Genomic DNA, 25,910 nt, shown 5'->3' with positions numbered 1-25,910 from the left:
GTCATGATGGCTCTCAGTGGTTGGGACGGTCTTTTGGTAGGGTCAGAAGTCACTGTCTGTGAATGACGCATCACCTATGCATCCCTGGGGATGTGACACCCGCTACCCTGTACCATGCCATTAGACCAACTCCCCAGGGTGGATGCACATGACACAGGGGGGTACACTCTCTTTGACCTTCCTTTTCTGGCTGACATACCTATAAAACACCTCATTATCCTTTGCATCGCTTGCCAAGTTCATCTCCAGCCACACCTTGTCTTTTCTGACCCCCTCCCTACACAACCAGGCAGCATCCCTATACTCTTTCCAGGAAACCTGTCCCAGCTTCTGCTGCCTGTGTATTTTCTTCTGGCCCTTTAGTTTGACCAGCAGGTCTCAACTCAGCCATGCAAGTCTTACCTTCCTTGCCAGATTTCTTACACCTGGAGATCGACAGCTCTTGCACTCTCTGGAAATCATCCTTAAACATCTGCCAGCCCCCTTCTTCATACTTGTCCCTGAGGACAGTTTCCCAAGGGGGTTCCTTCTGACTAATTCCTTGAAGAGCTGGAAGTTTGTTTTCCTGAAAAGGTCCTGACTTGACTCTTCACTTGACCCCTAACCCTCAGGCCTGCAAACAGCAGTGCATGGTCACTGCAGCCCAGGCTGCCTCCAATCTTGATGTCACTGATGATCTCACTTATGTTAGTGACCATCAGGTCCAGTATCACCTCCCTTCTGGTTGGGTTGTCTATCACCTGGCTTACGAAGTTATCCTCAACGCATTCCAGGAGTCTCCTGGATTGTCTACAGCTCACCATGCTACTTTTCCAGCAGACGATGGCGTGGCTGAAGTCCCCCAGCAGGACAAGAGCCCACAAGCATGGCACCTCCTCTGTCTGGAGTAAGAAGGCTTCATCAACAGGCTCCCCTTGATCAGGCAGCCTGAAGTAGACACCAAGCAAGTGTTCCCTTTATTGCCTCAGCACCTGATTCTTACACATAAGCTTTCAACATGCTTGTGTCCATCTTTCAGACAGTTCTTCATGCTCTATCCATTTCTTGATGTAGAGGGCAACACCTCCACTCGTCCTGCACCACCTGTCCCTTCTGAACAGCTTGTAGCTGACTAACCATGCTCCAATCACAGGATTTGTCCCACCAAGTTTCTGTAATGGCAACAAGGTCATAGCTTTGTAGCAGCATGTTGGCTTCCAGCTCCTCGTTTGTTGCCCATGCTGCACACATTGGTGTAGAGGTGCTTCCACTGGAATACTGGTCATGTCACCTTCTTAGAGGAACACGCTCGGAAGTGTCCCTCCGTTGGCTCCTGTTACCTCAGGAGCCTCCTCTTTCTCTTTTTTGATAAAGATGAATCCCACCAGATGCCAGTAAGCCTGCTGCTGCGTTGGCCACCCTCTTATCAAAACCCCTCATCTATGCCAGTGACACCAGCCACAGAGCCATGTAGCAGACAGGGGCCATCTGTTTTCTCCTGATGTCACCGCCCACAACTGGAAGGGGAGAGCTAAAAAAAATAACCTGTGCTTCAGATTCCCTCACCAATCATCCCAAAGTCCTGAAGTCTTTTGTTCGCCCTTGGATTATGTAATTACAGCTTCATCACTACCCACGTGGAAGAGCGCATGTATGAGAATTCATACACAAATAAACCCACTTGTAGGTGCCTACACGAATTAAGGGAGAAAATTTGGCACCCTGGAAATAAGAGGGCCAAAATTTTGCTTGACTGTAGCATGCACACGCTAATATTGGAATTGCATCTCTTCAACTCAGGTGTACGGATCAGACCAACCACAGCAAGTACTGCATTATTACTGTGCTGCAGGATGAAATCAGAACATAATCAACTTGACAAAAAGCAGGATCTTTCAGAAGCATCAAAAAAAGATATTAATACAGTATGAAAAAACTGATAATCTAGGTAGTAAGAAAAAACTGCAAGCACATTCACCGATTTCCTTAAACTCCGAATACCTGGTAACCATCTCTGGAACATCTTTCTGTAGGTGAAATTAAACAATCTTGTTCTTACTGCTGCTTTCCTCTTGAATCATTGAGCTATTCAAAGGAAATCAAGAAGCAGAGAACGCCAAAACCTTTGCCCAGTGCCCAGGGGTCTCAAGCTGCTTTGAAAACCTTTATTCAAGTAGCACATCTTCTACAACTCCTATTGTGGCTATTTCTTGTCAGAAGAATAGTTGATTACAGTTACTCTAACTACCTTTCTCTTTATACTCAGATAGTAGGGAGGGCAGTGAAACCCATGTAGAAAACTGTGTGAGGGCTGCAGGTTACACAGCTGTTCTGTGCTGCGTAGCAACTTCTGTACACCTACCCCAGGCACGGCTATGAACTGACTGATTTTACACTAGTTTTACCCTCCTCCCGTGACAGATTCTTACCAGCAGTGTTCCCAACAAACCATCATAGAATGGTTTGGGTTGGAAGGCACCCTGAAGATAATTCAGTTCCACACCCCTGCCTTGGGCAGGGACACCTCCCACTGGACCAGGTTGCTCAAATCCCCATCCAATCTGTCCTTGAACACCTCCAGGGATGGGGTAGCCACCACTTCCCTGGGCATCCTGGGCCGGGGCCTCACCACCCTCACAGGAGAACATTTCTTCCCGTTATCTACTCTAAATCTGACCTCTTTCAGCTTAAATGTGTTCCCCTTGTCCTATCCCTGCACTCCATGACAGAAAGCCTCTTCCCAGCTTTCCTATAGGCCTCCTTCATCCGCCTACTTAATTTAATACAGGTTCTATTACTGCACAGGGGTGAAATGAAAAATTACTTCAATATCCAATCATATTGGAACCTACAAGAAAGCAACTTTGGAAAAAAAAACCAAAACCAAACAGGTTTGGTGGATCAGACCCAGCTAGAAGCTTAGAAATACAATTAGTAATGCAGAAAATTCCTGGGTTTGCAACTGAATTGAAGCATATTTATACCTAAGAAGACTATTCAGAAACCAATCATCTCATCTAATATCACTGTGAAAAATCTCTTGGCTTTGCTTTCGGAGAAATGGGTGTAACTTAACCCATATAGAAAAGAACACATTTTACTAGGAATGTTTACATAAACAAAAGTTTAACTGCCTTAAAGAAGAAATCTGATAAAGTATTCCATCCTTCCACTGATTCAACCTCCTGCAGGAAATAGATCTACATTCACAAAATACAACAATTTTCAATTTCAAACCGGTACTGCACATCATAGCATAAAGAAAAAAGAATTTGTGTATCATAATAAGCATCCAGTTACATACACTCACACACACTGGATTCTTCAAAAAGAACAGCATTCATCTGAATAAAAATGTACTTCCAACAACATTATTTCTCTATTAAATCCATGTTTATTGCTTAAGTTTTATCACAGTGGAGATTAAATTATGCTTAATCATCCGGTCAGTGCTTTTGTACCTTCTTCAATGCCAAAAAAACCATTTAAACCAAGTCATTCATACACTCGAAGTCTTATCACCATCCCACCATTCATCGCCTCTGTGTGCTCCTCTAGTTGCCACAAACTGCAAGATTGTAAAAAGGTATAGCTAATAGGCTTATTTATAATACCATTTTCTTCAAGTATTCAGAAAGCAGTACAAGTAGCTGTACTGTAAATTAGAAACATATCTGTACTGTTATTTATTGCTATAGGATAGAGGCTCCTGATGGAATGATAGTGAAATATTGCATCACTGTGTATGAAGATGATCTCAGCATCCCGTAATCATCACAACTCTTCCCATGTTAGTGAAAAACACTAGGTAAATGGGTTTCTTTCCTTTCTCTTTCAGGCATGGGATTTCAAACTACAAATAAATAAAGCATACACTCACGACGTGCGTAGTGCAAATGCCAAGTAAACAGAATGACATGGAAATAAACTCATAGTTGCCAACTCTGGTTCCGCGGGGCAGTTATGATTTTATGACCAGCACCCTGCGTCCCTGCCCTCGGTGCGCACCACCGCCAGCATCCCACATCGGCGACAATGATTGAAGGAGATTGTTGCAGGGAGGGGCCGTAGCAGGGAAGGGGGAGACGACCACCTCTGCAAACCTCACACTGGGGTGGCCAGGCTCCGCTCCACGTGTCCTGTCAGAGCTCGGAAAGAAGGCTGGTCACCCAACCCCGGAGAGCAGCCTCCCATCCCGCATTGGAGAATTTTTATTGGCAACTATGCAAAACATGGATTGCGTGGCCCAGACTAATAGAAGGTATTATTTTTTCCAGATACAACCATTGAAAGAGAACATCTACAACACCACGATTTAGAAAAAAAAAACTTAATAATAATGAGAATTAATAGGAAGGACATTCAACTTCAGGGTGGAGTGGGACGGTTGCTGTTTGTTTTTTTAAACGAACCCCGAAGAGTGGTTTGATTCTGCACAGCTCTGGGCCATTACGAAACCTTCTGCATTAAGCACAGGGCTAGATTTTCTTTTTCGTTTGTATGTTTGTTTGTTTCATTTATTTTTCTTAGTTCTGCAAATCTACTTCTCACACAGCCACACTTTAAACTGAAATAGAATGCCCTAATATTTTCATGGCATAAATTATATATGCAGAGAAAGGCAACAAATAAAATTTTGTATAAATTAAAAATTCAGACATATTGTAAGCTTGCTCTAGACCCTTTTGTCCAAAGTACTGGTAGTGAGCAGAAGAGTCATGCAGCTTAACAGTAAAAGGAGTATATATTTTTGCCATTTTTCTTCAGTGCTCATTTTAAGGTTGGTTCTTTCAAAAATGTCTGTGTTCTCAGTCCGCAATTTGCTATTTCTTGCACAAAGACTGGGAAAAGTTACTATTCTTTTCAAAACTGTATTCATATACAATGCGTTGAACCTTCAACAAAGGAAACACAGCTAACGCTAAAGTTCTCTCAGCTAAAAGATGGATATATTAAAATAATAAAAAAATAAAAGGAAAAAACCTCTGCAAATAAAAAGAAACCTTTCCTCATTTGGGACACACACATTTAGCTCTTAAAAACTGAAAATTCATAAATACCGGCATCTTATAACTTTAGAGAATTAAGGCTTCTAAAAACTTCAGTGCCAAAATAACCCCTCTGCATCAGTATTAAGAATAAAATATTTTCCTTTTTAGGTTGTGCTTGCTTTTCCTTTTTTTTTTTTTCCTTTTAAAGACTTCTCTTAATTCCGTAGAATCTTGTCACATAATGTTACATACTGAAGGGGAGTGTTAGAACTGCTTATTGAGGTTTTAAGTAGTTGTTAGATTAAGTTACAGCAATAAAATTCGATTACTGATCTGATTCATTACTACTTTACATGGGGCAGTTGGCTCATTTCACCTTTTTTTCATGCTTAATGTGGCCATTTCTTCTATACTTGCCATTTGGTATCCCGTTCTGGTAATGTCCATTAACAGCGCTATGTTTGTCGTTGGACCAAATATGTTTGCTTTGTTTGCAGATAAATTTTGTTATCCTGGCCAAAATATAATAAAGTAAGGCAGCACCCACTAGTACAACAAAGGCAATATCCAGTAAGAAATACTGATAGAAAGAAATGCTGTAAACAGCGGCACGTAGATGTTGGGCTCCGTTGTGACGGAGGATGTAGTTAATCCAGTATACAGTCCGGTTAACAGGATGACCGGGTTGGTCTTTATGGATCTCAGACAGCCTCTGGGCCCGCTGCCGGTAGCTGTGGGGCAGAAAAAGAGAAGAAAGGAAAAATCGTTGTCAGCGCTCTGTGCGGTGCAAGGCTGCAGATGTAAATATACTTAAGCCTCTGCAGATCAAACAGCACATTGCCCCAGCACCCTTGCAACCACAGGCGCACGGAGGGCTAGACATGGCAAATAATCTGTCTTTGAATCACTTGTTACGGCTTACCAATAAAGCATGACTAGAAAAGCAGACCCATGAAAGACTAAAAGCAGAAATCCACCCTCCAGCAAAGCCATCAAGAGCCAAGCTGACCTGCTGCTAAAGGGAAATCTTATCTCATCCAAAATGAATCCTACTGAGTGAGACACATTTGCCCTTCTCACCATGAAGTGGCAACATATCCTGTCCCTGTCTAACACACTGCTCATTTATGTAATTGTGCAACTGAATTACCGAAGAAACACAGAACAAAGTAACCGACTCATTTCTGATTGCGCTATTTCTGCTTGGGTCCATAGTTCACCCTAAACCTATTTATTTTTCTCAACAGTCTGCCCATGATGTCAAATTCCTCCTCTCCCCTCTCCCGGCAGCTGCAGGGCCAACAGGTTATTTATGCAGGACTTGTCTTTCTACTAAGGGTAATTGCACAAGGGAAAGGTGATGAAACTGATGTTATCGGGATGCCCTCAGTGACATTCCCTTTTGCGGTTCTGCTGCTCGCTCCTTACAGGTTTCTCCTTTCCCAAGGCAAGCGCTGCTTAAAGGCTTTGCTCCCATGAAAAACAAGAAGCATATATGTTGAACTACAGCCGAACACAACAAACCACCAGCTAACATGTCATTATTTTTAATCTGGAAACAGTCTGAACATCACCAGATATTTTAAACTGTTTCTGAAGAAGTTGTAAAGCGACTCTCCTAATGCATTAATACCCCTGAATAAATTTGTTTGCTGGAATTAGAAAGAGTTATAAAATCCAATTCATAGATTTTTCACATAGTCCATCGGAATAACTACAAAAATTGCAAAGAACAGACTCGAGTCCTCATATTCAGAATAATTTGTTAGAATATTGTCACTGCTACAAACAAATGACTTTCCTGTCCCTAAGAGAGGTATTATCAGACTGAACAGGATTTTTTTTTTTATTTTCCTAAAAACCTCATATCATAGGACTTTAGAAGAGTCAGTGGTTTTGAACACATCCATATTTTTAGCTACAATCCAGACATGCCACCCTACAACCATACAGATTTTGCTCCAGGCCCCTTCGGCAGCACAGACAGATGGCTAAATATGGAGCAACCAAGACACACACAAAGGAGACGTTGGTCTGCAATAAGGAATGAGTCAGGACAAGTTTGTTTCTGTAACCTTTCTGCCCTTCACATGGTGACTGTGGCAAAAGGCACATGAGACAATTTAGTTTGGGTATGCAGAGCAATGAGCTTGGAACCTATGCAGAAACCTGATGGATTGAGTAATCTTGTGAAATGGGACAACCATCCAGAGACTTGCCCCAACTGTACACACAAATCGCAACACATGTTCTGTCCCTCGCATAAAAGGTTCTGTATATGAATCATAGAATCATAGAACAACCAGGTTGGAAGAGACCCACCGGATCATCGAGTCCAACCATTCCTATCAAACACTAACCCATGCCCCTTAGCACCTCGTCTACCCATGCCTTAAACCCCTCCAGGGAAGGGGACTCAACCCCCTCCCTGGGCAGCCTGTTCCAGTGCCCGATGACCCTTTCTGTGAAAAATCTTTTCCTAATGTCCAGCCTAAACCTCCCCTGGCGGAGCTTGAGGCCATTCCCTCTTGTCCTGTCCCCTGTCACTTGGGAGAAGAGCCCAGCACCCTCCTCTCTACAACCTCCTTTCAGGTAGTTGTAGAGAGCAATGAGGTCTCCCCTCAGCCTCCTCTTCTACCTTGTAACAATAACTTAAAATGAAAGCAAGAAACAACCAACCATTCCATACCTGGGATCATTAATGACTTTTACTAGGGCTTCATATAATTCGTTCTCAGTGATGGTCTTCCAGTTCAACAATATTCCCATGCCTTTCGCCTGCACGCGAGTCATAGTATCATAATGGTCTCCAAAAAGGGGAATCCCCACCACCGGGACCCCATGGTACATGGTTTCAAAAATGCTGTTCAATCCTCCATGACTGAGGAAAGCCTTAATGTTAGAGTGACCTGAAAAGGGAGGAGGCACCAAGATTAAAAAACACACGTCCATGTAAAGGCATTGAAGAAACTGGGTTCAACCCATTTGTCACCGTGTTTCTGTGGCTGCAATTCAGAAAAACAAAAACGAATGCAGCTTGTTCTGAAGTTCTCTTGAAACCCTCTCTGCTGAAATTTTGCATGCATTAGATGATTTCCTTATACACTGAGAGACAAACAATCTCCAATACAGAGAAAATTCTCACGTCTACGAGTTGTGTGAAATTATTAATGTTGTAATTAATATTTATTGTTTACTGGTGAGTAGCTGCAGGTGGTGACTGCCACCAGTTTAGCAGTACAAATGAGCCACGGAGAGCACATTTTTCCTCATTACTCATATGAAATACAAGCTATTTAGTGACAGGACAACTGATGTTACATTCTCTCTAAAGCTTCGCATGCCTTACTTGAGGCTAGCAAGATCTGACAATAAGGACAACAACCTTATGCGAAATGATACTGCCTCAGGGCAATTTAGTAAGCAGAACAAATTCACCTGGTTGAAAAGTCATTTGTCTAATCACTATATTGTGACAAGTACTCCAGCTGTCATGCACACACATGCGAAATGAATTCATCAGCACCCATTGTAGCACTGGAGCTCTTTTACAAACATCCAGGTATCCCAGAGACAGCCATAAATATTCTGTGGCCCTTGGATCTGCAATTTATTTAGCTATCCTTCAACAGGGAATGAAGAGAAAAAAATTAAATACCTAGACTTAATATCTCTTTACTGAGAGATAGAAGAATATGAGGTTTTGTGTCTGCACCTGAGAACTTGGAGTACTTCGGATTGGTTAAATAGAGAGGTTATTATCAGCTTGCAACCTGTGCCCAAGTTCTGTTCGAGCTGTTTTTGGAAAAAAAATAAATAAATGTGTATATATACAGTTTTGGTGCAACACGAACAGACTTGGTACGCTCAGTTTTTTGACTCTTCCCTGGAGAGACCAGCGAACACCATACCATGATTTTTTTGTTGTTGTAACAGAAATTAGTAGTTAGTCATGAATTCCCCAAAATATTCAAGAAAATTCCTACTTATTTATCTTCAATAATTAATTTTCCTCAAATTCCATAGCTCCAATGGTACAGAAAACTCTTGTCAATTTTTTTGATTTCTTAGGCCCAACAGTCTAATAGTTTTCAGAATTATTATGTCCTTCCACATTATTAACTTAGGAGGGGGAAAAAAAAGTTAATAGCAGGGAAAGACAACTAACATCAGAAAGGTGTTTGTTTTCATCATCTTGAAACTCTGACAAATTCTGTATTCTTGTTCTAGGACTTCCAAGACATGAATTATTCTACCTTTAAAATTCTAATTCAGGTAGAACATTGAATCTGAAAAGCAATCTGTATTTGAGTGAGAGTAAGTGACAGATGATCAGAACATACTCACCAAGGAGGTCGTTTTGTGGTAACCATTCTATAAGCTTCGTATTGTTGCCTAAATTCCTTGGTTTATTTCCTGAAAACCTAAAACAATAAAATCAAAGGGAAGCTGAGTTATCAAGACCCCCAAAATCAATAAACTCAAACCACAAAATCAAAGCAAATGATCGACGAGCCCTAAAGCAATTTCCAGCTACATGGGAACGCTGTTTATTCACTATTACAAGGAAACAAAACAGACTCAACCAAAGTGCTGTAAGTGGGTAATGACTTCCAAATTCATGTTTTCATCATTCAGTTTCTTTGCAATGTAGATCCTTCTCACAGTATATCTAACTCTTACCAGTGTTATCGGCAGGAGGCTTTATAACCTTTCTATGGTTCCAACTTCATGGTTTTACTGGAAACTCTGGCTGGTAATAGATAAACTCCAGTGAGAACTTCCCATCAGCACACAAATAATCACCTGTACCTTCAACCCGAGGCGTTCCCTTTCAGCTTGCTGGCTTCCTGTAGCTCTTGACAACTATCACAGTCTTATTCTAAAGGGAGTTACCAACATCAGGAAGGTAAAGGCTGACAGCTCAGCTTAAACGGCAAAGAGCTACTGATGGAAAGTTTGGGATCGGAATGAGACAAGTACTTTACTTTTCTTACTTGCTCAACTGCCCAAAGCCCAATAGCAACTTCTTGTTCACCTGAGGTTGCTGGAAAAGTTGAGGCCATAAAATACAGGCTCAAAGTACAAACTGATTTACGTATTAATTTTATATACAGTTCACGCATAAAGTTAAACACATTCTAAACAGAAGAGAAAGAGGGAAAAAATTACCAGCGATTACTAGAGAATAGAGCTGGTTTGTGACATATAAAAACATTCTGGTTATTAGAGAGCATTAGAACTGTAACTTCACAGAGAATCACTCAAATACTCCCAGTTAAACAACCTACTGGCTTCTACATTCTGTATGTTGAAAAAAAAGCCTGTTACTTATGCTAAGTTATATAAAAGCAAATGAACTATGCTACTGGTTTGGGCTCTAACTAGTACTCCATAATCAACAGCATATAATGAACTATAAAGATCTCCTTGATTTGGCTTTGTGACATAGAACTGCCAAGCAGTACAGTCTTCTTAATTTTTAGAAGTGTCTAAAATAAAACCCACTTGTGTCCAGCACAGACTCGAAGAGCAAAAATAATCCAAGTCAAGTTGGACTCATCATTTCATATTTAGGTATTTGATTATGGATCTCAAATTACCACTGGGTTGAGTGAAAGCCTCTTGCTCAGCTCTCCCAAAGACCATGTCTTACACTAGTCCCAGGGACATCTTCCCATTCCACAAATCATGATAGACAGAAACCGGAGGTAGTTCTCGTACCCAAAAAGCCACTCAGCAAATAATAGATTGTAGGTAACAAAACCAGACCACAACAAAAACAACAACAAAAAAAAAACCCACAAAAAAGCATTGATAACAAAATGCCAGCAAGAAAAATTAACAATTTTAACAAAAGGCTTCCACTGAAATTGTTGCTTTTGAATTTAAAAAACTATCCCTCAGAAAAATCCATTAAAATGTATTTATTTAGTGGATGCTTCCTACAGAAAAACATTCCAGGGAAAACATAACAGAAAAAAAAAAAAAGAAAAACAGTAAGATGAACTGGGACTAATAATTAATTACAAGCCATGCACTGTTGCAGCCCTCATAAGAAACAAAGATACAGCGCCCCTACCCCAAGCAAAACTGGATGAGATCTTCACTGCAGCTACCAAAGGTTCTGTGCCTGAAGATTTTCCATTTTCCTATTGTTTAGTGGGGTTCAATATTTCAATTACACACAAAGTTGAAAATGGTCCCTAAGAGGTGGCAGGGAACGGGACCCTAGACTGCTAATACAACTCCAAAAGAGCAGCAAGGACAGCAAACTGTAAGACAACGATTATTTGGAAACCAGTGGTTCACACGAACCCTCCTGAATTGTATAAGAGTGACGCTCCATGGGAAGCAGAGCTGACTAAGCAATCCTTGGATTTTTACAGTAAGTTTAGAGAGCCACTCAAGATGTTTTTAGAGTCAAGAAAGCTTATTACTGATTTTCACTCCTGCAGATTTTTCTTCCTCCAATTTCTCACAAATAAAGACAAGTGAGAAGAGCAATAATGAAAAGCTATATTTACAGACAGAGAGGAGAAGGAGCCTGAACAAGAGAGAAAAAGATAAATTAGAAAGAAAACCCAAGATTAACGTCAGCAGGATGTCATTCTTGCTCCCTATGGTGGCTTCTTTATCAGAAATTATGACAGTGTGTCACAAATGTTATGACCTCAGACTTTGATTTCACTGCCCCAATCCTTCTAGGATATAAACCCAGCCTGTGAGTGTAACCTCTGACTTATTCTGCCATGAAACCATTGCTCCTCCTTATTACCAGGGGACTACGACATTTCCAGAAAGAGTCTCTTTCAAAAAAGTCTCATCCTCTGTGTCACCCAGACTGTCTCAATTTTAGTTTCTGCAACTCTATATGAAGATGGCACAACAGGAAATGAGCGTGAATTAAATCACCCCAAGTACAGCTCTCATTGCACTCACCTCCAAATAACTCTCTGAGGCAGCCTGGCCAGAGCATGTGCCAACTTATTTGCTATATCTTCTGACAGGTATTTCACTCCAGCTCCAAACGAGACGAGGACAAAGCCATTTTCATTAGCACCATTCACCCACATCTGGAGATCCTATTAAAGTGAAAATTTATACTGAGCATAGGTAAACCACAGAAAGAGATTAAATCCACATTGCAGGAAGAGCAGTTGTTGATCCCCAGGTTACTTCACAAGTTTCAAAAGCCAAACATTTTAGACATCACCGAGGGCAATGAGTCCATGATTCGGAACCCACAGTCTAAGCAGCAAAATCCTTCCAGGTTTGTTTTAGCTTTCGTATTAACAACAAGTTTTGTAAGGCAATTTGTCGTTTTTTTAATCGATCAGTTGATACATTCACAAGTTAACACATTACATTTTAACTCAGTAAAATATAAATAGATCTGTCTTGCAGTATCAGCCTGGAAGGAGACCGCAGGAAATACATGAATGAAGTCTGGTGCTTAATTGTGTGATTTCCAGCCTTAAAGCGAGACTACTTCAAAAGGCTTGGCTTGCTTTCACTTATATAAAAATAATAAACACAGCTTGAAAGAAACCAGAACTTCAAAACACTCCATTGGTTTCTACTGCTCCAATATTTAAAGGAGCAAGGAACAATATTGCATCTCTACAGCAAGTACAGGGTGCATGCCTTGCTTTCTTGGACCTGCATGCTTGATCTCACTTAGACCTGTGTGCCTCTTGCACACCAAGTTATTAGTAAGATATTATTAATACCAGTTATCAGTATTATTTTAACAATAATAATCTTTGTAACTAGCATATCACAACTGTAACAAAGGTCTAAGCCCTTTACGCCCTTAAGTCCACCCTCCTCCCATAATTACTCTGAAATTGCGTCTCTTGCCACGCAATTTTTGCTCATCCTGTTGACTCAAGGGCTGCCTCAACTTGGAGAAGGAAAGCAACTATGCCAAAAGCAGAGGTCTGGAGCACCAGCTGTGGTCAGAAGCACTCCAAAAGCAGAATCATCACTCTCCTGGGGGTAACCTGACAGCCACGTCGTGAGATTCAAGTTCGGAGGTGGCAGCAGGGCACCCTGTGACACTTCTGCTGCTGCACAAGGCTTTGGGGCCCTCAGCAAGAGACGCTCAGCCCCACTTGGTCACTAGTGAGAGCACCCCGTGCGCAACCACAACTGGTCCAGGGTTTCCTTGCGCTGAACACCTCAGTGCCTTGGGTCCAGCCGCAGACAATTCCTTCACAACTGATACTTTGGGCAAGTCACAATTAAGTTGCAAAGAAGAGCACAACACCCAAATATTAGGAGCTAACTGCAGAAATGGGTTTTGTGTCACTGGCAACAAGGCAAGGCAGCAGACACCGTTACAGATCACCACCAGGACAGCAGGGCTCTGCAGGGTCAGAGAAAAAACCTTCCTAGCATCTGAGAGACAGCAGAGCTGCCAGATAAACAAGCCTGACACAAGAACAGTGTCAATTCAGCTTCAGAGGCACGGGTAATTATAGAATGAAAAAGGGTAAAATCCTCAGCATAACCTTTGCTTTTGCAAACACAGATTTAAACTCTGTTTTTGCAATGCCACCGTTGGCATTGGAAACTAAAAAATGATGCCACTGACACACAGACATGTCAGTCTGCTGAAGAATAGTTGGTATTTCCCAGGATGTAGTCCTGGTTTCACCAAATTTAAGCGTAAGCTTGCTCAACCCCAGTACAGCAATAGGAAATGAGCAAAACGAAAACCAAGAGCCCTGCTCATAATGCCCCTCTTGTCCGGGTAATAAATAGCAAGCCAGACAGTAATAGAGTAACGCTGCGCTATCATATCTGAGCACAAAACCACAAAAGCTACCAGAAAACCCAGCAGGCGCAAAGATGACCCGCACACTACGCTGGGAATTGTACACAAGTCTCTGCTCTACAGTTAAGAAAGGATTTCCCATTTTCTCTAGAATCCACGTTTTCATTTTTCTTCATCCTTTTCCAGTGCACTTTCTTCTCCCTTTTTTTTTCCTCTGTTTGTAGAGGGAGGGGGAAGGAAGGGAACGGCCTGCAACCTGCCTCAAAGCTGAATCATTTATTATGGGTTGAACTTCTGATATGGAAGTTTCCAAGCGGTTTTGTGATTTATTTCAAGTTTGTCCTTGAATTTTACTTAAGGACCTAAGGCATGCTGCAAATGTAATTACATTAGAGTTGCTTTTACTTAATGGTTCAACTAGTTAGATCTCAAACTATTTCCTATCTGTTGTTTAAAGCTCAGAAAATATCCTTTTGTGGGCTCTAGGACAAACCATTCTGAAAAGAAATCAATACCATGCTGTAAACGACAGCTGTCTGCCCATTTGTGACATTTGATTGAATTACCTTCTGAAAGCTGAAGTCACCTGTTAGTTACATGGTGCTTTTCTTCCGACAACTGGAAGAAACGCAGCACTCAGGCTCTGGTCTTCCCAGGAAGCTCGCCCACCCTGATATCTGGGTGATATCAAAAACCCAGGAGAGGGGTTTTTGGAGAGGCAAAAAACCTGGAGGTCTGACAGCACCATGACACTGGGGCTCAAGAAACCAACAAGGAGAGACTCTCTGCTGGACCTCATACACACTAATCTCATTCGGCATCAGAAGTCCTACCTGTGACTGCTTATGCCTGCTGAGACACGTGTTTTCTGCTGCTCAAGAACAGTCTGTTCTAGCTGAGGAACAGCTCCCAAGGCTACTTCTCCTCTGTGCTTAATTAGAAATTCTGTGAGACTTAACAACTCGGATGTATTCACACAGTAAGAACTATACATCACTATGCATAAGTAGAGGGGGTATAATATATTTCATTATAATGGAATTTCTCAAACAGCATTCAAAAATCCCCAGGTTTAATAACAAATAGCTATTAAGTGCTTAGAATTTTGTTTAGGTGATAAAAAGAAAGGAACTTCAATGTGTACCACGGAGTTAGAGTCACCCTACATGAAGGCTTCTGCATTTTATTGTTGTACAATAGCAAAGCAACCTGCTTTGTGTTATTATGGCCAATTTCATAGCCAAACTCTCAGAACCCTTCCCTTTGAAGGCAATCCTACTGCTTCAGTAGAACGTGACATATACAAAGAGGAACTTAAAATCCTGACAGGCAAGACAAGATCCTGTCATCAGGCTCAGAAGATTTTGTTTGCTATATTAAATGGGATTACATTAAAAAAATATAAATCAATGGAAAAGAAATTGTTTTATATAAACTGAACCTTTTTATCTGAGTGCTCCCCCTCCTGACCCACTTTCTAAGCATGGCAACACACAAACACACACTCACAAGCTCCCAAAGTGGGATTCAAGCAACAGCAGTTAGCGTGGAAAGGTTTTAATTCACTTCAGAAATCAGGCACACAGGGAAGGCAGAAGTGAAATCAGGTTTACCATGCTACAAGCTGGTCATCTGCACCTCCTTTCAGGTAGTTGCAGAGAGCAATGAGGTCTCCCCTCAGCCTCCTCTTCTCCAGGCTAAACACCCCCAGCTCTCTCAGCCGCTCCTCATAAGGCCTGTTCTCCAGCCCCCTCACCAGCTTTGTTGCCCTTCTCTGGACTCGCTCCAGAGCCTCAACATCCTTCTTGTGGTGAGGGGCCCAGAACTGAACACAGGATTCGAGGAGCGGTCTCACCAGTGCCGAGTACAGAGGGAGAAGAACCTCCCTGGACCTGCTGGTCACACCGTTTCTGATCCAAGCCAAGATGCCATTGGCCTTCTTGGCCACCTGGGCCCCTGCTGGCTCATGATCAGTCGCTGTCAACCAACACCCCCAGGTCCCTCTCCTCCAGGCAGCTTTCTAGACAGACTTCTCCCAGTCTGCAGCTCTGCACAGGGTTGTTGTGCCCCAAGTGCAGGACCCGGCACTTGGCCTTGTTAAACCTCATGCCATTGGACTCTGCCCAGCGGTCCAGCCTGTTCAGATCCCTTTGGAGCCTCCCGACCCTCCAGCAGATCGACACTTCCACCCAGCTTAGTGTCGTCCGCAAACTTGCTAAGGGTGCACTCGATGCCTTCATCCAGGTCATTGATAAAGACATTGAACAGGGCTGGACCCAGCACTGAGCCCTGGGAACCCCACTTGTCACTGGCCTCCAGCTGGATTTAATGCCATTTCCCACCACTCTCTGGGCCCTCCAGCCAACCAGTTTTCCACCCAGGAGAGCGTGCGCCTGAAAGGAACTTCAAGTTTTCCTCAGAGTTTCATTTAGGATGCTAAATTAGATGCGCAGGATTTTGATTGCTCACATGGTCACGGTCAAAACTGACCTCTGCCAACCTCAAGAAGGTCCAGACAAGCTTCTACTTGGCTCACTGTGTTTTCACATCAGCTGAAAGGTTCTTTTTCTCTCCACTCAAATTTGTCCTAATTTTATTTAAGATTTACATCATGCTGATAATAAGAGGAATAGCTTGCCTGCCTCCTGAGCTGCAGCCCCATTCCATTCTGCTTCCCCAGAGGGTGCTGGAGGTCAGCACTGTGCATGGGCTGCAGAAAATGAATTACAGACTTGTCAGGACAAGGGGTTTCCTTGCGTATGTACATCTGTAATTCCTGGCACAACACAGCCTTCATTAAATGGGATCACTAAGAGTTGCTAAAAACGCAAGTGTTGGTTAAAAAGCAGGAAAGGAAGAACAGGAGACCTGCGCTGCCTTCTTGTAGGGTTCCTTGATTTTGTGACATGGACAAGTCTGTTTTTCTCACATTGTTTTAAACACTTAAAATTATTTCTCCTGACAGCATTTTAGCACTGACTTTCTAAATTCAAGATGTAGTGAAAGCAAATCCAAGTGAATGGCCAACACCTAGGAATTCACCTCATTCTTTTTTCTTAAATCCACTTACACTTGTGACCTCCAGCACATTCTGCCTTCCTGATCTAATTACGCACCGTATGAAAACACACTGAGTCAGTATGAGTCATTAAATCCACCTTTGTTATAAGCGGCGTTCCCTGTTCGGGCAGCATTTTACAGCTCCTTGCTTGCAGCAGGAAAGCCACCTCCTGTTTTCCAGTTTAAATGATGCTCAGGGAGGTTATTACATGGCAAACCGCACTGTAGAGCCTTCCTCAAACTCTTCTTCAAACTTCAGCTAAACACAGAAGTGAGAAGGCAACACCTTTGACTTTGGGAGTTAAATTAAAATTTACAACTGCATCGTAATGATTACCTCTTTTGGTGACTGCAATAGACCACTTGATCACCTTTTTTTCTTCCACCTCTAAGTGCTTTCAGGTGTTGTTGTGTAGAAAGACAAACTCTTGTCTCAATTACATAAAGTCCTAGCACAGCCAGCAGGTAACATGTCTTCGCTGAGGCTACCCTACAAATTTATCTGAGCTGCTGGGCAGTTTTTAAGACCCAGCCTTCCCCTTCCAAACTAGGAATCAAACCTCAAACAATTACAACCCCCAAACACTGAGAAAGCAAACTCGAAAGCAAAATTTTCAATAGATTTTCTGAAAAAAACTTGGAGCAGTCACTCACATAACTTGCAGTTGAAGAAGCACTGAAACTACCATTATTCTTCTTTCAAAATTCAGACTGAAAACAAGCTAACGTTAAGGCTGGATATACAGACGTATAACAGGATTTTCCATAAATTTTATGACCCTTACAGCTGAAGAGTCTACGATAGGAGAGGTAATAGCAAAAATTACATAAGTGAGCGAGCCTGTTTTCTCCAGGCCATCTCAACAGTCAGTGGAGAGGCTCATCCAAAGGATAAAGCCAAGCACCTACAGATACACACATCACCTCTCTTCTTGCCTGGTTCCACCTCCTCACGAGGCACAGTAAGACCTCAGATGGGGTTAGCGCATGTGAGGAACAGAAAACCCATCAAGGCTACTATAGCACATGTTAGGTTTCTGAAAGGAGCTGTGAACTACATTTTCAAACCGAATTTTGGTTTGCATCCAATCACAGCTTAAAATACTTTCCCAACAAAATATCATCACATATAGACATGAATTAATTACCATTTTCACTTAAGTGATTTTAAAATAAAATAAAAAAACCTGTACACAGTAAGATATGAACTATTTAAGGGAGTCCAAATTACAATGCTGTGCCAAACCCTGTCAGGCCCCTGCCTGTTCTCATGGTAACTTCAGTGCAAATGCATGGTTTTGGGGCAAAATAGAAGAAGACTGAGAGACTGAAATGATAAAACTTTCTTTCAAACCTCCCTACTGGTTCATTCAAATCTTTGGTTTCACTTGTGTTGACTGACTGATCCTGGTACACCGATTCCCAGAGGAGGCAGTGATTCATCTTCAGCAATACTCCCCATCAGATGGGCTTTCTAAACCCTTTTAATAAATGATAATTTAACATGCTTACAGGTCTCACAGAGAGGTATGGCACTTGCACAGACCAAGCAAAGGTGGTCAGACAGCTCCTATTCCCTTCCTTCCCTAAACAAGGAGCTTTTATGCGGCAATGGACTGGCCTCATAGTCTTTTCTCCCCTCTCAAAAGTTACATGCTGGCTTTCAAAACACTACCTTGACTTTGTCATATACACTGTTCAAAGGCTGCCTAAGCAGGCTTCTCTTTTTTTCCATTGTGGGTGCCTAGCTTGGCATAGAGACATTTGGGGAGACCTCATTGCTCTCTACAACTACCTGAAAGGAGGTTGTAGAGAGGAGGGTGCTGGGCTCTTCTCCCAAGTGACAGGGGACAGGACAAGAGGGAATGGCCTCAAGCTCCGCCAGGGGAGGTTTAGGCTGGACATTAGGAAAAAATTCTTCACAGAAAGGGTCACTGGGCACTGGAACAGGCTGCCCAGGGAGGGGGTTGAGTCACCTTCCCTGGAGGTGTTTAAGGCACGGGTGGACGAGTTGCTAAGGGACATGGTTTAGTGTCTGATAGGAATGGTTGGACTCGATGATCCGGTGGGTCTCTTCCAACCTGGTTATTCTATGATTCTATGATTCTACAGCAGCAGACACCAAGACTAGGCATTGTTCTCTTATCTGAGTTTGGTTGCCTATGAGGAACGATTTCAGTGTGACACTACATAAGTGAAAAGTGAAGGTTTATAAGTACCTACTGATCTTTTACTGAGTCCTCCCTGTGCCTGCGCAAGGAGAATAAGCACTTATTGATCTCTGCTGCACTATAGGCATGAGAGGAGGAGGAATAAATAAAAAAAAAATAAAATAAATCTTTTTATCATTCTCAGACAGGAATGCTATTGTGCCGACCCTACTATGTGAGCTTTGTTCTGTTTGATTTTCTAATTAGCTATTCTTAGCAGGCTTCGATGCTAAATGCACAGCTGTGACTATAGAGTGAGGACCCAGCTGGCAGTAACCAGTGGTGCCTAATACTGCGCTTTGTTTCAGATAAACAAAGTACACAAATACAAACATAACCGGGTTTAATATCCGAAGCTTTCCCTGTTCAGCTGCTCGATTCAAATGTGTAATAGCACAAATGTCTGTTCTTTGAATATGGTTGCAAACCACCATTCCCCAACGGAAAGCACAGGCATGCTATGCAACTTCTGCTACCAAACGATGCTCAGAGTAGACAAAACCGGATCTATTTCAAAATAAATAAAAAGAAGCTACATAAAGTGATCTTCAGAAAGGAGATGCTCAATGCTAAATAAACAGAAAGGTACACAGACCATTTTTATCAGTGCTCTAACTCTTCTGGCATCTTCTAAATAGTACTTTCCTCATGTGAAACACTGAAATGTTACATTAATACATTTTTAACCTCATTTCAAGTTTTACCAAACAACAACACTTCAGCACAGGCAGTTCAAGGTCATATAGATGCCATTATACAATCTCTATTGTCACTGAGCAAACAGGGTCCTATAGTCTGAAAGTTATAAAATAACCCAGAGAAACACCATCACTTCAGGCAAAGTATGCTGCTTGTAGTTACTCACCATGAATTTTTAAATCAGTCTACAACCAAAAATAGTGGGGTTTTATTTGCTCTAACAAGCAAAGGGCATGGGACACCAGAGCAAACACTTGCCTCCCCCGTGCAGAGGACGGCTCGCACCTCCCTGACTCAACACATCCAGCTGCTTTCTGCTGGCTCAGCCGAACATCTCTGCATCGGCAAATGCTTAAGGCACACACTGAAGGTTATTTTTCCACTAAGTAAGTTCCTGCCTTTTAAAAGCGATGGCCATGAGGCAAATGTGCTCATCCCTTTTTTATCAGGATTTGTTCCTTTTCATATCATCAAGCTCCATCAGTTCAACTAACAGCAGCTATGCTGGACCCAACCAGCACAAGATCCCTCCCCACCCGATTCCCCCTGAATTATGTTTCTCAGGTACAAGTCGCTGTTGTGAATTTCTAACTAAACTTTTTTTTTTTCTGGTCTTCCTCCTCTCCCTTCATGTATTCTCTGCTGTCTGAAGCTAACCTGAAACTTCTAGAAATGAAACGCAAAAGGCAGGGTATTTGTAAAGTCTCAGAAAGCTTTATACCTTATCTTCCCCAGATATGCTGGTGTTGGCTGACCTGCACCACATGCTATTAAGATGCTAATAAATCAAATTCTATCTAAGAAACAAAGCCCATGTAGTTAATAGGCACAATAATTTTTTCTTATTTTGTAGTTCATATTAGCATAGAGTAAAATAATTCCAAAATCAGTAATTGGTAGGTATTAAAAAAGCATATTCAGATTACGGCATTAAACTCAACTCCTGTTTTCTTGCTGGTTAAAGCCAGCTGCCAAACAAGCTGTAAGATCTGAACTGTTTACTATTAGGACCCCAAGCACTCAGTGCACTGTCATCACATATTAATCTAACGATGCTGTTGATCAAGTGCTTCTTCAATAACATTGGACACAGATTCAGCCCTGCTGAAATAGAGGCTTTTTCCACTTATGTCTCTCACTAATTATTTCATATGTGTGTATATATATACACACACACACATATATGCAGTGGATATTTGGCTTATCAAAATGCACTGGAGGAAAAAAAGTCTTTAAAGCTTTATGAAGCTTTCCAATGTCTAAAACGTTGCATTTTCTTCTCCCTGTCCTCTACTACCTTTTCCTGTTTAACACCCAACACCAGAATTTTTAAATCCATTTAACTTTAGAAAGGAATTTAGTTCAGACTGAAAAATGCAAGCAAGAAATACAGTACCACAAGCCTTTGTCTTTCTTCCCATATCTCAGCCCTCTCTAGAGTTACAGGCGCAGCCAATGATGCCTCTGAGAACACAGTCTACCTAAAACTAGAGGTCAACCAGAAAACTGCCGCGCAAGTACTTCCCTGATGCAACACTCTCCATCAAAAATCCATTACTCACCAGACCTCTGGCAAGCACTCTGGGAAAGCAACCTTGCCTTTCAAATGAATGGAAGGTAGTAGAAAATAAGAAGCTTGCCCTTCAAGAGAGGTTATTAAAATCACTGCATAGAATAGTAGGTGCAGAGGTACCCTCACATCCAGGATTCACATAAAAACCTTGTTGACGTTACCACAGGGACAACATTGTGTTCAAATTACCAAAACCTCCTCCTCTTTCCTAAGTACAAAGCCCTGTTGTACAACTTTTAAGCATGCACAGAAAGGCTTATGATTATTAAACACAAATCAAAATCAAAGCTTCCCCATTCCCCTCCTCCAGTTGCAGTAGCTGCTAATGTAGTAGAAACGCTGAACAAGTAACAGTTAAACTGATTTTAAACTATGGAGAATGTTTTTACTTATTTCATCCATGGAATATCGGGTCATATTAAATTGCAGAAAAAACAGGAAGAAGAAAACTTAAAGGAACTGAATTTTAAGCCCAGACCTCTGCATTACAGACACTGACACAGAGCCACCTCCATGAATCCATGTTATAAACTGATTTAGGTGGGAAATTTTGCCTTTCGCTGTTCCAGTATGACACCTGTGCTCTGTGGGTGGTAGGAGATAGAATTCTAACCTGCAGCTTGGATTTAATAATAGCAAGGTCTTTTGCCTTTCCTCTTCAAGTTAAATAGTTTGTCTTTCCCCCTGGAGCTCTCTTCCCACCCCTCATTTCTTCGCTTTTTTTTTTATTATTTTTTTATTCATATATATATATACACAGACACACGTAGACTCTATACATAGATTTTTATGTAACATTCATGTACTTTAAACAGGTCAATCACCACTCCTTTAACAAGCTTAAAATGAGCTGCCTTCTGAGCCTGTGTTTACGCAATAAGATCTCGCATCCTTCCACAAATCCTCCCTAATCTCCTCTTCTGTTCCTCCACTTGGTTCAGGTGACCAGAACTGCACTCAGAAGCACCCCATCTACCTGTGCCCTCTTCTCACCTTGGTGCAAAAAGCATAAAGAGAGAACAAGCAACACAGCAGTACTAGCTGAGCAATCTCCTATTTTCACCTCTTAGGGGTCTGGATGCAGGTAGGATGGATCCCTGAGCAGGTGCCAGGTATCCAGACTCCATCAGACCAGGGTTATCTGACCCAGCACAGCACGCTGCCCCACAGCATCCCCCTGTAGGCTGCACACAGCCTGGGAAAACACCAGGAGATGCAACGGAGCAGCAGTAAATCAGCAGGTGAAGGTTAATATTCAAGTAGAGGTATATTGCTGCATTAAAAATTAATTCCACTCCGATTAATTCCACTCAGAAGTGTAAGAAAAAAAAAACCCAAAGAAACAAATAAATGAAAGCATTAGGACAACTTTGATAATAATTAAATTTCTGTTCAAGGTGCTGTTGTCACCTACACGCAGCCCACTGTCAGGATTGCTCAGACAGGATACAACAGCAGACTATTTAAGGTCACCTGTAAAGTACATCCTCTGAACCTAGTCCCTGAAAAAATTACTGCACATCAGGTTTCAGCCAAACATGAACTGACTCCCCGAGCCTATGACTCCCATGAAGGCAAGCGTTTAACGAGAACTGCATTATTTGGAAGACAGATGCTTTTTTAGGCAGAGAAGCTGGAGATGCTTTACTGGTTTTCTCAGCACTCTCCCAAAGGTCAGGTAAGAGGTGCCTGAAGCCACAGAAGAGGTTCCATGCCCTCCCACCTCCAGCTGCTAATGCTGGGACAGGGAGCCAGGCATGGGAACATCCCTTCTGCTCCCCATTAGTCAGGTTCATTCCCCCTGCAGAAGCCTCCACCATCTCCTGGAGGCCCTGTCGCAGACACCTCACCACCCCAAACAACATTTTTTGTCCTACATAGAGGTCAGTCTTAAAAACTTGCAAGTGACTCTCGCCATTGAAGTACTGCTCATTACCAAAGTAAATAAACTTGGCCAGTTTGCAAGTTTCAATATGAAAATGATGAATTAGAATATTTAAAAACAGAAAACTTGTTTACAATAGTAGCTTATGTTAACCTATTTGATTTTTTTTTGAAAATAAAGAAATACAGTACAAAAATTTATATTTCTTTTAACTTTCCCAATTTGACCTATGCAACATCCAAGGTCTGAACCGTGCGTATACCGGAAATGGAAAATGCAATCACTTGAGCTCAACAACCAACCACCTCATACTACTATACATGAGCCAAATCAAGTTGCATTTTGATTGACAGTACAGCCTTGTTAAAGAGCTTTGGTGTTTGTTCATCAGATCTCTGGATGTCAACTTCCATTGGCATGGGTACTTGGAGGGTCTTCCAGACCAAGATCCTCCACTGCTTTCTGTCATCAGCCCTGCATCCTTTTCCCTGTGTCTTATACTGTACTAGTAGATGCTGAGTCACTTATCTTCCTTAATTTAAAATGCAGCAGTACAGCAGGAACAGACATGGTTCATCACCCTAGCTGCACAGGAGCATCCGAGAGAGGCGCCTATGGCAGTTTTACGGCTGTGGGTACCTGAAGAGCTCATGCAAGGCTTACATGGGTAGCAAAAGATGAACTGTTGGGAGGGAACAAGCTTTATGTCTATATTTATGTATATATTTATGTGTATATTTCAGGGCCAAAATACATGATCACATCGTTCAGCACAGAATTTACACCATGCCACATTATCTCCATCATCCTATGATTCTATGACTTTTTGCCTCCCCAGCTGACAATCACAGGCATTTCCAAACAGCTCTACAATTGCTTCACATCACCAGAAATTTACTGTTGGAAGTGTCTCTAAAGAACTAGTCCCCAGAATTTAAAAAAATAATAAAATGATAGTGCTGCATCATGCGTAAAAATAATCTTCTACTGTCGACAAGTGCTTATAGGCAGTGTCCTTGAAGTTGAATGAAGGAGAAAAATCTGATTTAAGGAATAAAATTATTCTTCCACCCTATTTTAATCTACCAGCATCAGCTACACACACCTAGCAAACATACAACTGTTAGCAAGACTCAGAAAAACACCCTAGCTTTTCGGTGAAGATATTTCAATGCCACCATTTTGTTACACAGATCTAGATCCACATAACAGGATTGGATATGAGATCGACAGGGAGGAGCGAGTAAGCTACTGGAATTGCTATTTGTTGACAGCTATTGCTGAAAGGACAGCTTCTGCTTCTGAAATGTGAACAGCCTCCTTTAGAGCATAAATTTAGTTTACTCAGTTACGGAAGAATTGAAAAAAAAAAACCAAAACCACCCACATGTCATTTGTTTCTCTTTTCTTATCAAGGACAAATAGCATCGAGTCCCAAGAAGTTGAAGAGAGCATTGTGTTACCCAGCAGTAGTTATGAAACTTTAAAAACTGTGAAGAAGCAGCATCTCAACTTACAAACTACAGGGTAGCATCAGTTTAGTTTGGTGGGGGGGAAGGTGGGTGGTGGCGTTTGTAAACACCAATAGAGATTATCTCAAGTACAACTGCATCCAAACTGCAGGATCCAACCAACATCCAAATGAACCTACATTACTAAATAGTTGATGGAAACACCGTTCAGCAGCTTTCATGGGATCACAGAATGTCCCGAGTTGGAAAAGACCCACAAGGATCATAGAGTCCAACTCCTGTCCCTGCACAGGACAACCCCAACATTCACACTGTGGCTGAGGGTGTTGGCCAAGTGCTTCTGGAATACTGTCAGGCTTGGTACCGTGACTCCTTCCCTGGAAGCCTGTGACCTCTGCCCCCTCCTCACCAGGGACCAGGTATTTCCCAAGGCAGCTGCTTGTAGCACCCCACCAGTTTCTACGCTGATTCAAGGACATATCTTATCAGGCTGATTAATGCTTAACTACATATCAAACTGGTCTCAAGATATCAATGCCATTGCAGAAGCTTCCCCATTGTTCCTTAAAATGTGTGTAGCTTTAAAAAGCCAGCTTCATTGAGCTTCAGAAGATCCCTCTGGAGAAGCGTACCAAGAAAGAGGCAGAGAAGCCTTTTACTTTCCTAGTGGCCAGTGCCACTTATCTGGAAAACACTGCCAGGTACACTTAATAGTTTAAGTCAATGATGACCTTAAAGACTTGATATTCAGTCTGTCTCTAGTTTTTGATCTTTTAAGGCTAATCCTACTTGCACTGTCCTCTATGCAATTAGAAAAAAAATACACCAGGTCTAGAGTTAACTATACAAACCCTGGACTCTTCCTCATGTGCGTGTAAGATTTTCATAGAATAATAGAATAACCAGGTTGGAAGAGACCCACCGGATCATCAAGTCCAACCATTCCTATCAAACACTAACCCATGTCCCTCAGCACCTCATCCACTTGTGCCTTAAACCCCTCCAGGGAAGGTGAATCAACCACCTCCCTGGGCAGCCTCTCCCAGTGCCCAATGACCCTTTCTGTGAAAAATTTCTTCCTAATGTTCAGCCTAAACCTCCCCTGGCAGAGCTTGAGGCCATTCCCTGCGGCCACATTAACCATCTCCTTGTCATTTACCAAGCACGCTATTTATGCAAAGAGGAGCTTCTAAATCCACAAACTTTAAGGAAAATAGCATGGTAAGTACCATAGAAGACAACTCCTGCATGGTGTCTAC

At 42.0% G+C, this 25,910-nt stretch overlaps 1 protein-coding gene across 2 annotated transcripts in view; it reads right to left on the bottom strand.

The window, feature by feature from the left end:
* Positions 1-4,773: 4,773 nt before the first annotated feature.
* Positions 4,774-25,910, bottom strand: part of UGT8 (UDP glycosyltransferase 8) — a 45,321-nt gene continuing 24,184 nt past the window's right edge. For both annotated transcript variants that reach the window (XM_069855121.1, XM_069855120.1), the window contains exons 3-6: positions 11,913-12,055; positions 9,318-9,394; positions 7,660-7,879; positions 4,774-5,701 (exon numbers count right to left, since the gene is read on the bottom strand). In XM_069855121.1, the coding sequence (XP_069711222.1) occupies positions 5,338-5,701; positions 7,660-7,879; positions 9,318-9,394; positions 11,913-12,055 (804 nt within the window). In that variant the 3' untranslated portion in view covers positions 4,774-5,337. The remainder of the gene's footprint in view (positions 5,702-7,659; positions 7,880-9,317; positions 9,395-11,912; positions 12,056-25,910) is intronic.

Source organism: Phaenicophaeus curvirostris, chromosome 4, assembly GCF_032191515.1.
Source record: "Phaenicophaeus curvirostris isolate KB17595 chromosome 4, BPBGC_Pcur_1.0, whole genome shotgun sequence".
In the NCBI taxonomy this organism is placed as follows: Eukaryota; Metazoa; Chordata; class Aves; order Cuculiformes; family Cuculidae; genus Phaenicophaeus; species Phaenicophaeus curvirostris.
This window is presented reverse-complemented; position numbering and strand designations above follow the sequence as displayed.